At 39.8% G+C, this 17,824-nt stretch overlaps 1 protein-coding gene across 1 annotated transcript; it reads left to right on the forward strand.

The window, feature by feature from the left end:
- Positions 1-3,605: 3,605 nt before the first annotated feature.
- On the forward strand, positions 3,606-13,358 carry LOC117475946 (glutamate receptor 4-like; the record flags this gene model as incomplete). The annotated part of the gene is made up of 2 exons (XM_034122292.1): positions 3,606-3,938; positions 13,200-13,358. Coding segments are annotated over exons 1-2 (250 nt in total), but the record flags the coding sequence as incomplete, so codon positions are not given.
- Positions 13,359-17,824: the final 4,466 nt, after the last annotated feature.

The raw sequence follows: 17,824 nt of genomic DNA on the forward strand, positions 1-17,824 counted from the left end.
TAGTGAAATGCTGTAGTGTTTTCTGAAATGCTGTAGTGTTTTCTGAAATGCTGTAGTGTTTAGTGAAATGCTGTAGTGTTTTCTGAAATGCTGTAGTGTTTAGTGAAATGCTGTAGTGTTTTCTGAAATGCTGTAGTGTTTTCTGAAATGCTGTAGTGTTTAGTGAAATGCTGTAGTGTTTAGTGAAATGCTGTAGTGTTTAGTGAAATGCTGCAGTGTTTTCTGAAATGCTGTAGTGTTTTCTGAAATGCTGTAGTGTTTAGTGAAATGCTGTAGTGTTTTCTGAAATGCTGTAGTGTTTTCTGAAATGCTGTAGTGTTTAGTGAAATGCTGTAGTGTTTAGTGAAAGGCTGTAGTGTTTAGTGAAATGCTGCAGTGTTTTCTGAAATGCTGTAGTGTTTTCTGAAATGCTGTAGTGTTTAGTGAAATGCTGTTGTGTTTTGTGAAATGCTGTAGTGTTTAGTGAAATGCTGTAGTGTTTTCTGAAATGCTGTAGTGTTTTCTGAAATGCTGTAGTATTTTCTGAAATGCTGTAGTGTTTTCTGAAATGCTGTAGTGTTTTCTGAAATGCTGTGGTGTTTAGTGAAATGCTGTAGTGTTTAGTGAAATGCTGTAGTGTTTAGTGAAATGCTGTAGTGTTTCTGAAATGCTGTAGTGTTTTCTGAAATGCTGTAGTGTTTAGTGAAATGCTGTAGTGTTTTCTGAAATGCTGTAGTGTTTTCTGAAATGCTGTAGTGTTTTCTGAAATGCTGTAGTGTTTTCTGAAATGCTGTAGTGTTTAGTGAAATGCTGTAGTGTTTTCTGAAATGCTGTTGTGTTTAGTGAAATGCTGTAGTGTTTAGTGAAATGCTGTAGTGTTTTCTGAAATGCTGTAGTGTTTTCTGAAATGCTGTAGTGTTTAGTGAAATGCTGTAGTGTTTTCTGAAATGCTGTAGTGTTTTCTGAAATGCTGTAGTGTTTAGTGAAATGCTGTAGTGTTTAGTGAAATGCTGTAGTGTTTTCTGAAATGCTGTTGTGTTTAGTGAAATGCTGTAGTGTTTAGTGAAATGCTGTAGTGTTTTCTGAAATGCTGTTGTGTTTAGTGAAATGCTGTAGTGTTTAGTGAAATGCTGTAGTGTTTTCTGAAATGCTGTTGTGTTTTCTGAAATGCTGTGGTGTTTTGTGAAATGCTGTGGTGTCTTGCACTTCCGGGCCACCGTACTTTTTGGTGTGAACGCAAAATTCCAGGCACTAACGGAACTAAACGGGAAAAGTACGGGTAAAAGTACTCCGGTGGGAACGCGCCTAATGGGGAAAAGTCTTTCTGGGCCCAGTGACGTCACGGGCTGATACGGAAATTGTAGTACCGCCGTTTGGACACAACGAATATTTTCATCAGAGTCCGGCGCACTTCCTGGGGGCTTGCCTAATATCGCAAACAGGAGACCAAGGGGTGTCAACAAATATGTTCAGGGGGTAAACAACTAAGGTGAGTCGATAAATATTCAACACATAATATCTGTAGGCCGTGTATACTAATAAAACAAGACATTTGAAATCAGGAACAGAATCAGAAACAGGTTTATTAGCAGGTAGGTTAACACATACATAAAATAAAACAAAGATTAAATACACAGCTAGAGAACAATTTGAAGAAAACTATAATAACATTACAAAATAAACAAAACGTATTTAATAAACTCAGGTAATGGCTCACATATTACACTGGAACATTATTCACTTTATAAATGAAGTATTTCTGTATTAGTTGCTCTAGTTTAGATGATAAAGTGACGAAGGACTGACTTTAAAACACTGCCTCTAGTGGCTGCCAGAGGAACTGCAGCTCAGACACATTTATGACTTTCTTTGAACCTTTAAAAGTCAAGGGTTAACAGAGCTGTGTGCTTTAAAGAGCTTCTGTGCAGCTCCCTATTAAAGCATGTATTACACTGAGAGCTGTAAATCAGCAGTGTTCATGTTGTTTCCTTTATTTATAGTGCACGTAATGAGACACAGGGAAAAATGATATGAAACTAAATAATCCAGCGTGAAGCAAATTTAATCCTGGAAAAAAAATCCTTATAATTCTGTTAATTATGGCGATTAATGCATTTGAAATGACATTTTAAAGAAAGGCTGTGTGTAAAATGATTAAAGCATAAAGAGGAGGGTAAGAAAAGACTCATGTTGGATTAAAAACAACAAAAAAAACAATATCTTTTCAGCAATAAAGAAATAGTGTGATCCAATTTAATCTTGCAGAACACATAGACAACCATCCTTACAGATTAAATGTTGTTCATGCATTCATTTTGTAAATGAATGCATTAAAAGGCAACTTGAGGACATTGAGAATATGCGGCTAATGTTAGATTTAACAACATTTCTCTTATCATGTAAAGAAAATATAAAATAATCCACTGTGAATTTAATGTCATCCTGCAAAACACACAGAAATCGATCCTTATAGTTTATAACTCCATCATGCAATAACGTTCGGTATAAATGCATTTCAAATTCAATATGATCATTTTTTTATTTGGGTATTAGACCAAATGTAACATTGTCGTGTTGAAGTTCAAGCATTTGTCCTATCATGCAAAAAGGAGCTCTTTTTATAAAAACACACTGTAAAAAACAGCCTTTTATACATCAAATAATCCAGTTTGAAGCCAATGATCCTGCATCATAGACAACAGTCCTTATAGGTTACAGGTCATGCATGTACATGTGTGTAAGAAATGCATTTTGAATGGCACCAATCCAGTGAGAAAGCCAATTAAATCAACAATCCTTAAATCCTAATGAATGCATGTTAATGGCACTTTAAAAGGACACTATTGGAGTTGAGAACATTTCTCTTCCTCATGCAAACAGAGCTGTCTGTCATAATGTCCCACAGTATTAAAACATGTCCTGTCAGCCATCCCTCCTCTCCTCATATTCCCCATGTTTGTTTCTCCTCTCTGGAAGTGTTGTCTCTCCTCTCTCCTCTCTAATGTCACACTGTAAAACATATCCACCAATTAATCCAGTTTGAAGCCAATGTAATCCTGCAAACATCACAGACAACAGTCTCTATCGGCTATAGGTCATGCATGCAATTTAAATGGCACCAATCCAGTGTGAAAGCCAATTAAATCTCATAGAAAACAATCCTTACATCCTAATGAATGCATGTTAATGGCACTTTAAAAGGACAGCAGTGAGTCTCATATTGGAGTTGAGAACATTTCTCTTCCTCATGCAAACAGAGCTGTCATAATGTCACACAGTGTATACAACATGTCCTGTCAGCCATCCCTCCTCTCACTCCCGGTGTATTTTCTATGTTTGTTTCTCCTCTGGAAGTTGTGTCTCTCCTCTCTTTCCTCTCTCCTCTTTCCTCTCTCCTCTTTCCTCTCTCCTCTTTCCTCTCTCCTCTCTTTCCTCTCTCCTCTTTCCTCTCTCCTCTTTCCCTCCTGCCTCCTGTCCGGGTCGCGTAAAAAGGCGCAAGTGTGTTCTGTGATTTGAGTGGAGCCGCATCCAGACGGCCGCTGGCTGATCCTCCTCCTCTTCCTCCTCACCCTCCTCTTCCTCACCCTCCTCACCCCCCACCCTTCACTCCTCTCGGTGGTGTTGGTGGTGGATGTTGTGCGCAAAACCTCCAGACAGTTTGACGGAGAGCGATCCATCCAAAGAGCGCACACATGGATAATTAACGGACATTACGCTTCGCTTTTTCTTTTGTACACACATATAGAAACCTCTCGCTGTGGTTTATCTCGTTTTGTTTTTTCTTCAACCCTGTGATGTTGCTTTTGCCCCGGAGGTGTTATAATTAAAACCTGCTCGATGTCTCTCATCAGTTTATAACCGAGACAAAATGAGGATTTCTTCCGGCGACTGGTTCCTGTTGATGTTCTCGGGCTTTTGGGGACTGACAATGGGAGCTTTCCCGAGCAGCGTTCAGATCGGTGAGTGTGTGTGTGTGTGTGTGTGTGTGTGTGTGTGTGTGTGTGTGTGTGTGTGTGTGTGTGTGTGAGAATGCATCATGGAATGAATGTGTGGACGTCCTGTCTGCTGCCATTTAACACCTCAGCACTTAAAGTGGGAATCTCTCGTATCCCTCCGCAGCCTTTTTATTCTTTAAATGCACACATGGATGCTTTCTCTGTGTGCATGCATGCTTATAACACACACACACACACACACACACACACACACACACACACACACACACACACACACACACACACACACACACATAATGCATCTGCAGGCGAGAGTATCCCAGCCACTGCAGCAGATCAGAGCAGCAAAGTGTGTGTGTGTGTGTGTGTGTGTGTGTGTGTGTGTGTGTGTGTGTGTGTGTGTGTGTGTGTGTGTGTGTGTGTGTGTGTATGTGTGTTCCCTATGCAGGCTGCCTGTCCATTGACTGCTTTTAACGCTCTGCAATTACCTCGCTCCCAAAGGCTTTCACCATTTCCTTATTTCTTTAAACAGCTGCCTGTTTTTAACCACTGAGGAAATGAAGCTGATGCATTCATGGTTACTGACAGCAGGCAGATTGACCGGGTTGGTTTAAAGGCAGGGGATGAAAAGAAGGGCAAACTGTGACCTCCAGTTGTTGATCATCACAAAAAATCAATGATCAGGAAGCTGGAAACACTCTCCTTGTTTATTTCCTGTCCCTCTGATGATAAAAAAAAATAAAAAATAATAAAGCTTTATTTATACAGCACTTTTTCTACAACACATGCAGCTCATGCTTTACCAAATGACACATCACAAGTTAAAAATAAACAACAAGAAATTCCCTGCAGCAAAATATAACATGTGATCAGGTTAGTGGACACAAGGAGGTCAAATGTATGACAGATAAGACACAAGACAACTGAGTCGATGCAACAATATCAAATATAAAACCCCATAAAACAAAGTGAACATATAGATGGAGGCGTGTGGCACAGTGGGTTAGTGCGTTGGTGATCGGATCAGGGGGATCAGAGGATCACAGGTTCAAACCCCACTGCAGTCAGCATGTAGTTGTGTCCCTGAGACACTTCACCCCAAAGTGCTCCTGTGGGGATTGTCCACAGTATTGAGTATGTAAGTCGCTTTGGATAAAATCGTCTAACAAGTGACATGTAATGTGATGTAATGTGTGAGACTGACGTTACTTCAGCCTCATCAGTACCATTCGCTGTGATGAGAGATGACAAGCTGTTCAAATCCTTCTCCCTGTCCTCACATATCATCGAGATACCCGAGTCCCAAAGCCTCAGAGGTCAGAGGTCGAGGGTCGTTTACAGAATATGATGCTGCTGCTCCCCCGAAACTGAGGTCACAAAGAGCCAGTCGGGGGATTGGAGCTGTGCCTTAATGCTGAACATCAAACAACTAACACTCGCTGCTGATTTAAGCAAAACAAACTGCTGCTGTGTGTGCATTTCAGAGAGTGTATTATGCAACTTCAGACGTGTTTTTCAAAATACACAATGGAAAATGTGACAAAAAGGGACATGTAATGTAGATGACGAGATTTTAAGTACGATATATTTATTAGAAAGAACATGTTAATGAAATAAACTGTTAAAATGTGTTGATTTATTGACAATCGACATTCATCAGAGAGGACATTCTCAGGTGTATGTAGTGTCTCTACTTTAAAGAGTCCTCTCCTGCTGATGTTCAGGTGTATATCAGTATGTAGTGCCTCTACTTTAAAGAGTCCTCTCCTGCTGATGTTCAGGTGTATATCAGTATGTAGTGTCTCTACTTTAAAGAGTCCTCTCCTGCTGATGTTCAGGTGTATATCAGTATGTAGTGTCTCTACTTTAAAGAGTCCTCTCCTGCTGATGTTCAGGTGTATATCAGTATGTAGTGTCTCTACTTTAAAGAGTCCTCTCCTGCTGATGTTCAGGTGTATATCAGTATGTAGTGTCTCTACTTTAAAGAGTCCTCTCCTGCTGATGTTCAGGTGTATATCAGTATGTAGTGTCTCTACTTTAAAGAGTCCTCTCCTGCTGATGTTCAGGTGTATATCAGTATGTAGTGTCTCTACTTTAAAGAGTCCTCTCCTGCTGATGTTCAGGTGTATATCAGTATGTAGTGTCTCTACTTTAAAGAGTCCTCTCCTGCTGATGTTCAGGTGTATATCAGTATGTAGTGTCTCTACTTTAAAGAGTCCTCTCCTGCTGATGTTCAGGTGTATATCAGTATGTAGTGTCTCTACTTTAAAGAGTCCTCTGCTGCTGATGTTCAGGTGTATATCAGTATGTAGTGTCTCTACTTTAAAGAGTCCTCTCCTGCTGATGTTCAGGTGTATATCAGTATGTAGTGTCTCTACTTTAAAGAGTCCTCTCCTGCTGATGTTCAGGTGTATATCAGTTTGTAGTGTCCTCTACTTTAAAGAGTCCTCTCCTGCTGATGTTCAGGTGTATATCAGTATGTAGTGTCTCTACTTTAAAGAGTCCTCTCCTGCTGATGTTCAGGTGTATATCAGTATGTAGTGTCTCTACTTTAAAGAGTCCTCTGCTGCTGATGTTCAGGTGTATATCAGTATGTAGTGTCTCTACTTTAAAGAGTCCTCTCCTGCTGATGTTCAGGTGTATATCAGTATGTAGTGTCTCTACTTTAAAGAGTCCTCTCCTGCTGATGTTCAGGTGTATATCAGTATGTAGTGTCTCTACTTTAAAGAGTCCTCTCCTGCTGATGTTCAGGTGTATATCAGTATGTAGTGTCTCTACTTTAAAGAGTCCTCTCCTGCTGATGTTCAGGTGTATATCAGTATGTAGTGTCTCTACTTTAAAGAGTCCTCTCCTGCTGATGTTCAGGTGTATATCAGTATGTAGTGTCTCTACTTTAAAGAGTCCTCTCCTGCTGATGTTCAGGTGTATATCAGTATGTAGTGTCTCTTAAGAAAGATGAATATCTTCAGTGTCGTCATATGTCCTCGTTAAATCCAACATTTTTAATGCCAAAAAACGATCAAATGTATCCAGACTCTTAAGAAAAAAAAGACAGAAATCATGAATATGTCGTCATATTTCCCCTCTAAGCCTAATGGATCTCTGGGAGTGTAAAAATCCCCTTATGATGCTTCCTCACCCACAAGGCTTTATTTAACAATTGATTTATATTTTTGAGCTAAATCAGCTCTCAGACAGGGCAAACATCTCTCCAATCATCAAACCGGCAGATACAAATAATTGTCACAGGAAAGTAAACACTTATTAGCGATGGTAAATGTTCTGAGTACACACGCCTGAAACACTGAAACACTGAAACACAAACCCAGCAGAGCGTCCTGAACGCAGCGAGGCATGTGATCAACGATCCTGGGAATTATAGATCCTGCTCGTCACTCATTTGCTGAAGTGGGTTTTATTTATTTATTTATTTTTTGAAAGTGTCATGATGCCCGTCCCAGCACGCATTTCACAGAGGGCAGGGGGGACACCCTCGACAGGAAGTCAATCCATTGCAAACAAATAAAATACTATATGGTGTGAACGTAATGACACTCAATGAAATCACAGTCACAGTGAAGCAGATTTTATAAAATGGTTTTCAAAGGAATACTCAAAAGGTCTTTCAGAGTTCGAGAGTCTTTTTATTTTAGTATACTGAAGCTCTCGTCACATCTGAAGAAGATCCTAACAGCTTCTGAATAGCCTGGCAGTGTGTGTGTGTGTGTGTGTGTGTGTGTGTGTGTGTGTGTGTGTGTGTGTGTGTGTGTGCGTGTGTGTGTTAACTCTCCTAAGACTGTGACGCTTTAGAGAAGAGGTGATACTGATGTTGTCATATTCTCACACCCACTGAGATCAGTCACACACAGACTCCATTCACACATGGTATTAAATGATGATTTGTATCTTGATATCTTATGTAAATATGGGAAAATGCTAATTGAACGCAGCAGGATGTATCACATACCAAGCAACACTACTACGATTTGCAAGAAAAAGGTTGCTCGACCAAAAAGGGGTTGTCAAGCTAGTATTGTGCTAGCTCCTCCATAATCTCTCAGAGAGTGGTGCAAGAATGAGTCAGCATTTTACCACTTTCACAGCTCAGCGGTGGTGACGTGAAGTCATGTGACTGTGCTGTAGTTCCTTTATAGCCCAACATTAGCCACCTTTAGCTTAGCGGTGGTGACGTGAAGTCATGTGACCGTGCTGTAGTTCCTTTATAGCCCAACATTAGCCACCTTTAGCTTAGCGGTGGTGACGTGAAGTCATGTGACCGTGCTGTAGTTCCTTTATAGCCCAACATTAGCCATCTTTAGCTTAGCGGTGGTGACGTGAAGTCATGTGACCGTGCTGTAGTTCCTTTACAGCCCAACATTAGCCTCCTTTAGCTTAGCGGTGGTGACGTGAAGTCATGTGACCGTGCTGTAGTTCCTTTATAGCTCAACATTAGCCACCTTTAGCTTAGCGGAGGTGATGTGAAGTCATGTGACCGTGCTGTAGTTCCTTTACAGCCCAACATTAGCCACCTTTAGCTTAGCGGTGGTGACGTGAAGTCATGTGACCGTGCTGTAGTTCCTTTATAGCTCAACATTAGCCACCTTTAGCTTAGCGGTGGTGACGTGAAGTCATGTGACCGTGCTGTAGTTCCTTTATAGCCCAACATTAGCCACCTTTAGCTTAGCGGTGGTGACGTGAAGTCATGTGACCGTGCTGTAGTTCCTTTATAGCCCAACATTAGCCATCTTTAGCTTAGCGGTGGTGACGTGAAGTCATGTGACCGTGCTGTAGTTCCTTTACAGCCCAACATTAGCCTCCTTTAGCTTAGCGGTGGTGACGTGAAGTCATGTGACCGTGCTGTAGTTCCTTTATAGCTCAACATTAGCCACCTTTAGCTTAGCGGAGGTGATGTGAAGTCATGTGACCGTGCTGTAGTTCCTTTACAGCCCAACATTAGCCACCTTTAGCTTAGCGGGTGGTGACGTGAAGTCATGTGACCGTGCTGTAGTTCCTTTATAGCTCAACATTAGCCACCTTTAGCTTAGCGGTGGTGACGTGAAGTCATGTGACCGTGCTGTAGTTCCTTTATAGCCCAACATTAGTCACCTTTAGCTTAGCGGTGGTGACGTGAAGTCATGTGACCGTGCTGTAGTTCCTTTATAGCCTAACGTTAGCTTTTTACTTAAGAAATCAAGTGGTGTTAATGTGCAACCCAGTCTCACGGCATTTCGTGTTATAGTCACGAAATTAATTTAATCTATTGATTCGTGTTCACCAACACGATTTTCGCATTTTTTTCGTGTCACACAGAACGATTTTAAAAGCAATGTATTTCTATTGGTAGTATGTTTCGTGCCTGCAACACGTCTTTTTGTCCAGTCGGGTCTTGGAAGACCAGAAGCTGTGTGGTTCATAAAAACATGTTTTTACTCAATATATTACCCTAAGCCTAACCCTATCCCTTTTATTTTAAATTGTATAATGTCTGAGTTTTTTTGCCGTCAGTGAGGAAAAGAAATGTCTCAGAGCCTCAGAATACTGACATCTGTATTTTATGTCATCTTTTTTTCCTTCTAATATGTTATTATTTGGTGCAGGCACGAAACATACTACCAATAGAGTGGCGAAGTCCCTCCGCTTCCGGTGGACCTCCATGGGACCTTATTTCGGAAAAATTATGTATTGAAGTCAATGGAGACAGAAAGATTATCTTTCGATCCCGTTTGAATTGTGCCATGAATTACGCATATGATGTTTGTCAATTTAAAAGATAATTTTGCAAGTCAAAAAAAAGAAAATGTGAAGTAACACATTTGTTTGTGTGAAACGCTCAATGAACTACATCTCTGGTCAACAACACACGTCACCAAGATGGCCGTCACTACTGTCTTGTCAACAAAACGATTGACTACCCTCACTATCACCACAATGAAACACGTCCTGAAGAATGTCATGCAAAGCTGCCTGCCTGCCTTCCTTTGATTCTCTCTGAACTGCCTGGTCGTTTTAATGTTTAATGTCAACCATTTGTGCAGATAGCATGAAGTAGAGAAGATCGCCGATGCTAACGTTAGCGTTAGCATTTCTCCCCCGGGCTTAAATGGTGTATTATAGAATGATCACACCGGTGACAGTACTATTCAAAGGGTTCACGAAATATGACTACTACTCTTACTGTTTAACATTTTGGGTTACTTAATGTTACTTCATGTTAAGGCTAATAAAAATGACAAGGCTGTAATGCTAACTAACGTGCTAGCTACTAGCTAGGTAGCTAACTTGATCAAGCCACTCCTGGTCCTTTCATCAGACGGGAAGCAAAAGAACGAGCAAGACCCATTGCTGGTATAATAACAACCTGGTACTAAGCACACAGGCATCTTGTTAAAGTGATCTTATCTTAGCCAGCGCCATATAGATAGATTATATCTATATGGCGCTGATCTTAGCTATCTCTTAGTGGAGGAAAACAATTGTGACATCACTTACGCGACTCTGGGATTTGTAGTCTTTCTAGTTACGTATTTTTCATAGTCTTATATTTCAACAGTTGTACGACAAACTGTGACTTTTTTGACATGGAAATTATTTTTTAAGATTGACAAACATCATATGTGTAATTCATGGCACAATTCAAACGGGATCGAAAGATAAGTTTTCTCTCCCCATTGATTTCAATGCATAATTTTTCCGAAATAAGGTCCCATTACCCGGAAGTAAGTGGGCGTGACTTCGCCACTCTATAGAAATACATTGCTTCTAAAATCGTTCTGTGTCAGAATACTGAAATCTGTATTTTTTTTTAAATGTCTTTTTCCTTCTAATTTATTATTATTTACATTGCTTTTAAAATCGTTCTGTGTGACACGAAAAAAATTGCGAAATCGTGTTGGTGAACGCGAATCAATAGATTAATTTTGTGACTATAACACGAAATGCCGTGAGACTGTATTGTAATATGTGGAGACAATCCTGCTGAACTACACGTGTAAGTATCATAAACGTTTTTAAACTACAATAATCAAAAATCACATGGAAAAATCCCATTGGCTTTTAGTCTAGTGAACCAGGGAGATGCTAGCCAACAAGCTCATAATATCTGCGTTTGTATAAAAGTAAATAGGTCTGCCATTATGTAACCCTTGTTCAAAGTCAGACCATGTACACAAGGTGGAAATGAGGTCAAAAACAAACAGTATCTTTGGATCCAGTCTTGTTGTTGGAATATAAAAATATGGCCTTTATGAAATGCAAAGTCAGGGGCACCCTACAGTGAGTACTGAATCTCATTTGGAGAGGCAGAAGGGAAAGTCGAAGCTGAATAAGAGAGATGTAGGTCAAAGCTTGAGACATTGTTTCTCCTCTAATCAGAAGTTTTAAAATTTGAATTTGAAAAGGCTGATCGATTAGAAAGATGTGCGTCAATGGGACGTGAAACCATCAAATGATATGTTATTCAAAGCTGCTCCTGTACTTTTTTCTAGTTATGCAAAGATATGGGTAGGATTAACACAAGTGGGCATCATAAAGGAATGAAATATCTAAAGTGAAGAGGTCAGCCATAAAAAGAACACCCTGGCATTTTGCTTTAAATGACATTTATATATCGTCTCATCCTCTTAAGTTAGGTTTTCAAATGTGAAGCAAAGTGCTTCAAAACCTAAAACACCGCTGACATTTGCACAACCATGAACAGCGTATTTAAGATCTTCTTATATATGGAGATGTAAAAGAAAATAGAGCAGAGTCGTATATCTGATGCCAAACTGATTCCTGACACTCGAGCAATGAAAAGCAGTGTTGATCCAGGAATGATATCTGGTGAATAGTATATATTTTTCCGCTTGCATTGGTGTGAAACAAATGGGATTTACATGCCAATCAGACGGTATCCACCATTGTCCCAAAGCCCAGTGGTGCTTAAAAGATTCATGATTGGCTATCCTGTAGGATTAACACGCCATTGTCTCCTATAGTGATTTACCAGACCAATATCGACCTTTTTATGACTTTTAATATATATAGTCCACTCAGCTGTGTCCTCCTAACATGATAGAGGTTCCTCTCTAACCACAGACCCTAAAACCGTCAGTGAAACTCTGAAAAATGTAGCTTGAAAAAACTGAGGTTGTTCTGGCAAAAGAAACAGACATTTCCAATACGATCATTTTCTTGGTTTCTTTTATCTTTTAACCAATTGAGGTTTTCTGAAACTATTAAAGTCTTCAAACGCTGCCATAGCCCAATACAGTGTTCCCGTTAGTGTTTACTTCCTGTCTGTCTTCATCTGCTGTTCCCGTTAGTGTTTACTTCCTGTCTGTCTTCATCTGCTGTTCCCGTTAGTGTTTACTTCCTGTCTGTCTTCATCTGCTGTTCCCGTTAGTGTTTACTTCCTGTCTTTCTTCTTCTGCTGTTCCCGTTAGTGTTTACTTCCTGTCTGTCTTCTTCTGCTGTTCCCGTTAGTGTTTACTTCCTGTCCGTCTGTCTTCTTCTTCTACTGTTCCCTTTAGTGTTTACTTCCTGTCTGTCTTTTTCTGCGGTTCCTGTTATTGTTTACTTCCTGATCCTTAGCAACGTTCTGTTCTCCTTAGCAACGGCCTGCTAGCATCCAGAGTTTCGTACTCTCCACAAATATAAAAATGGAAAAAAACTCATGTTTGTTGTCCACCGCTGATGTTAAATAGACCGGACTTATTTCTGCAGATCGATATGACTGCACTTAGTCCATTGATCCTCCTTAGAAACGCTCTGTTCTCTTTAGCAACGTTCTGTTCTCCTTAGCAACGTTCTGTTCTCCTTAGCAACGTTCTGTTCTCCTTAGCAACGTTCTGTTCTACTTAGCAACATTCTGTTTTCCTTAGCAACATTATGTTCTCCTTAGCCACATTCTGCTCTCCTTAGCAACGTTCTGTTCTCCTTAGCAACATTCTGCTCTCCTTAGCAACATGATGTTCTCCTTAGCAATGTTCTGTTCTCTTTAGATTGATAGATAAGTATTTTATTGATCACAATTTGGGAAATGTTTGCGTTGCAGCAGCATAAAAAACAAAGGCAATAAGAGAAAATAAGAGAAATGTAGACGTTAGCAACGTTCTGCTTTTCTTAGCAACGTTCTGTTCTCCTTAGCAACATTCTGTTCTCCTTAGCAACGGTCTGCTAGCGGAACATAACAAACCTCTAGAATGTCCAAATTGTCCAATCAGCATTGAGTATTCAACCAAGCCCTTGTAATAACCTTTACCCTGTTTCCTCCCCCACTCTCAGGCGGTCTGTTCATCAGGAACACGGATCAGGAATACACCGCCTTTCGTTTGGCGATCTTCCTGCACAACACAAGCCCGAACGCCTCGGAGGCGCCGTTCAACCTCGTGCCTCACGTGGACAACATTGAGACGGCCAACAGCTTCGCCGTCACCAACGCCTGTGAGTCCATCCCATAATATCCTGTTGTGTTTTGTGCAATGTGCAGCTTTGATCACGGTAAAACAGGAAAATGAGGCTTCCTGTGTGTGAGGTATCCATGTCTGAAGAGGATACATGGATATTGTTGTTTTTTTCCTTGAGGATAATTCAGTTTTATTAGACAGGGGTCTTTAAATCAGTATCATTCCTTTCTGTGAGGAAATGTACGTATCTAAAATTAAAGGAGGTTTTTTTCATTTTTTAATAGTTTTTATTTTATTGTTTAATTTATTTTTTACAATGATCTATTTCTTTTATTTTGAATTTGTGTATTTTTTTAATTTAATTTTCTTTGTATTATTATTATTAAATATTTGTATTTATTTAGTATTTTCATGGCTGTAGAGGAGGTGTGCTTACACCTTGTAATATTTTACTGAAACCACAATTTGTCCTGTTTAGTTTGTGCACGGATTTAGGAAGGAGAGGTTTAGAGATTAGAGGATTGTACTTTCAATGTTTGGACAGAGCCAGGTTAATTGTTTCCCAATGCTATTAGCATATGTGCTAAACTAAGATAATCTTGTTCAAACTCCAGTTTCGTGCTTTAACTCAAACAGCTTGGTGCGTGTGTGTATGAGTGTGTGATTGAGTGTGTGTGATGGCAGTACAGCTGTGTCTGCTGGTTCGTATCTGATCTGAGCTCAGTCACACACTGCAGCTGTAAACACACAAACACAAATCACACACACACTGCCATGGTTAGATCTCCTAACAGAAGAAGACAGTGTTTTTCTTTCAGTGAGGATCCCACGGGATTAAACGTCCCCTTTTCTTAGCTTCGTTGTTTTTGTTTGTGTTGATGTACTCGTGACCAAGCATTGAAAAACAACTGGATCTGTGAGGACATGTTGGGTTGGTCTTGTGGTGTGTTTCTGTGTGTGTGTGTGTGTGTGTGTGTGTGTGTGTGTGTGTGTGTGTGTGTGTGTGTGTGTGTGTGTGTGTGTGTGTGTGTGTGTGTGTGTGTGTGTGTGTGTGTGTGTGGATGTGTGTGTGTGTGTGCGTGTGTGTGTGTGTGCGTGTGTGTGTGTGTGCGTGTGTCACAGAGACCATAAAACACTGAAGCCTTGTGTCTTCTACTATCTGTGTTACGATCTGGTGTTAGAAAAATCAATGGCTAAATTAGACAGAGAATGAAGTGCTGTGTGTGTGTGCGTGCGTGTGTGTGCGTGCGTGCGTGCGTGCATGTGTGTGTGTGTGTTTCTGTGTGTGTGTGTGTCTTGACCAAAGACACATTCCAGAAATGGTCTCAATATGTAATCAGACAAAGAGTGCAAGTACTTTTCATCCAACTTTTTTTATTTTACATACATTCTCATATTTCCTCTGGGGTTTCCGATATCATATTATTTGGTTAAATAACAACCATTAAACGTACGCAGATGTATCTATCAGGTGATATATTTTCTGCATTGTACCCATGCATGTACCGACAAATCTCACTGGATTACTTTGATACTGAAAGAAACGTTGAAACAATATGATTCCCAAGCAATCCAGTTAAATAAATGCACATTGCTTTGACTTTTAAAATCATAGACATTTTGTGCAGAAACTGAACTGTGCTTAATCTGAAAACATGTGTTAGATGTCTGCATGTTTACAGGTAGATAACTCATTGTAGTAAGACTGCATGTGTTTATTTGACCTCATGCAGTCTCTTTGCCTCCGCACCCTAACAGAAAACACAAAGCTTACTTTTCCTCTGCAAAGTTATATTAGCTTTGTTCTCTTGAGGGATCATTAGAAGCCGTGCTGACGTAAGCATGCAGTGCAACTCTTTTATAACTAAAACCGATGTATCCGTCACTGACCTCTGAGATGAAATTACAGAAGATGAAGATGAAGATGAAGATGCATTGATTCCTCCGCCGGGAAATGAGTTGTGCATCAGAATAAATAATGTAGCATAAAAAACACAAAAGTGGGTAATGAGCACGGGAATAGGAGGAGCAATTAAAACAGGTCGATGTATATTATATCTATGCACACATACTGTACATATACAGCTGAATGTGTTTTACAAGTGGACTGTGGGAAGAGCATGAATATTAATGTGGCCTTCGTTTCAAAATATGCAGTGTGATTTTAGTATAAATCTTCCAAAACAGACAAAGAAACAGCAATGGAGCTGAAGGACATGCAAACCACAATATAGCAAAAACATAGAAGTCAGATAAGGGACATATGGTGTTAATTATTGAATGAATATGATTCTACAAACCATGAAATAGGAACAGCATGGTTTTAAATTATGTAAATGTACCCATGATCTAGATCAGAGTGCTTGAGTTTCTTAAATTAACTACTTAATATATTCTTAAAACTTTGCACCAGTTTGTTATATAAGTTTTTGCATGTAAATGGTCTTCAATGGCTACAATCCTGAACATGGGCAGGAGAGGACTCTTTAAAGTAGAGACTCTACATACTGATATACACCTGAACATCAGCAGGAGAGGACTCTTTAAAGTAGAGACACTACATACTGATATACACCTGAACATCAGCAGGAGAGGACTCTTTAAAGTAGAGACACTACATACTGATATACACCTGAACATCAGCAGGAGAGGACTCTTTAAAGTGGAGACACTACATACTGATATATACCTGAACATCAGCAAGAGAGGACTCTTTAAAGTAGAGACACTACATACTGATATACACCTGAACATCAGCAGGAGAGGACTCTTTAAAGTAGAGACACTACATACTGATATACACCTGAACATCAGCAGGAGAGGACTCTTTAAAGTGGAGACACTACATACTGATATACACCTGAACATCAGCAGGAGAGGACTCTTTAAAGTAGAGACACTACATACTGATATACACCTGAACATCAGCAGGAGAGGACTCTTTAAAGTAGAGACACTACATACTGATATACACCTGAACATCAGCAGGAGAGGACTCTTTAAAGTAGAGACACTACATACTGATATACACCTGAACATCAGCAGGAGAGGACTCTTTTAAAGTAGAGACACTATATACTGATATACACCTGAACATCAGCAGGAGAGGACTCTTTAAAGTAGAGACACTACATACTGATATACACCTGGACATCAGCAGGAGAGGACTCTTTAAAGTAGAGACACTACATACTGATATACACCTGAACATCAGCAGGAGAGGACTCTTTAAAGTGGAGACACTACATACTGATATACACCTGAACATCAGCAGGAGAGGACTCTTTAAAGTAGAGACACTACATACTGATATAAACCTGAACATCAGCAGGAGAGGACTCTTTAAAGTGGAGACACTACATACTGATATACACCTGAACATCAGCAGGAGAGGACTCTTTAAAGTGGAGACACTACATACTGATATACACCTGAACAAGAGCAGAACATGTCCTCTTCCTCTAATACTTTACAAAAAACAAGCTTTATTTATGTTACAATAGTAAACCAGGGCTGCAGGGGGTTGAAAGAAGCTCCATAGTTCCTTTCATTTTTAACTAGATTTCGGAGAGTTTTAGGAACAGAAGAAGCTTTGGGGATTTTCCTCCTCTAGTCTAATGGCCGCACAGTCACAGGAAGTGAGTCTGCAGCGCATTGATTGGCTGAGGCAAATCAGAGCAGAATCACACGAGCCAATCAATGGCTCTGATAGCTCCGGGCCAGCGGGGAATCTGAGATCGAACCACAGCTCTGCTTTCACCCCGATTCACATTTGAAAGTGTCTTTATTAGAGTTAGGAGGGTTACTTTTTAAAAATGTAATCTGTTACAATCACTAGTTACCTGTTAGTTACATGTAATCCGTTACTCCTCAGTACTTTACTCCACTACTTATTTTTCTGGCGACTTTTAACTTTTACTTCTTACATGTTGAACACAAATACCTGTACTTTCTACTTCTTACATGTTGAACACAAATACCTGTACTTTCTACTTCTTACATGTTGAACACAAATACCTGTACTTTCTACTTCTTACATGTTGAACCCAAATACCTGTACTTTCTACTTCTTACATGTTGAACCCAAATACCTGTACTTTCTACTTTTTACATGTTGAACACAAATACCTGTACTTTCTACTTCTTACATGTTGAACACAAATACCTGTACTTTCTACTTCTTACATGTTGAACACAAATACCTGTACTTTCTACTTCTTACATGTTGAACACAAATACCTGTACTTTCTACTTCTTACATTTTGAACTCAAATACCTGTACTTTCTACTTCTTACATGTTGAACACAAATACCTGTACTTTCTACTTCTTACATGTTGAACCCAAATACCTGTACTTTCTACTTCTCACATTTCCCAAACAGGCTGGTTCCTTTAGTTTGAATGTGTGTTTGGTGGCGTGATCATTATTCTTTAGAGTCATTGCGTGCCTATTGATTTGAACACGATCCGTGTATCCATCATTTCCTGGTCTTCTCTAAAGA

This window comes from Trematomus bernacchii, unplaced genomic scaffold, assembly GCF_902827165.1.
Source record: "Trematomus bernacchii unplaced genomic scaffold, fTreBer1.1, whole genome shotgun sequence".
Taxonomy (NCBI): domain Eukaryota; kingdom Metazoa; phylum Chordata; class Actinopteri; order Perciformes; family Nototheniidae; genus Trematomus; species Trematomus bernacchii.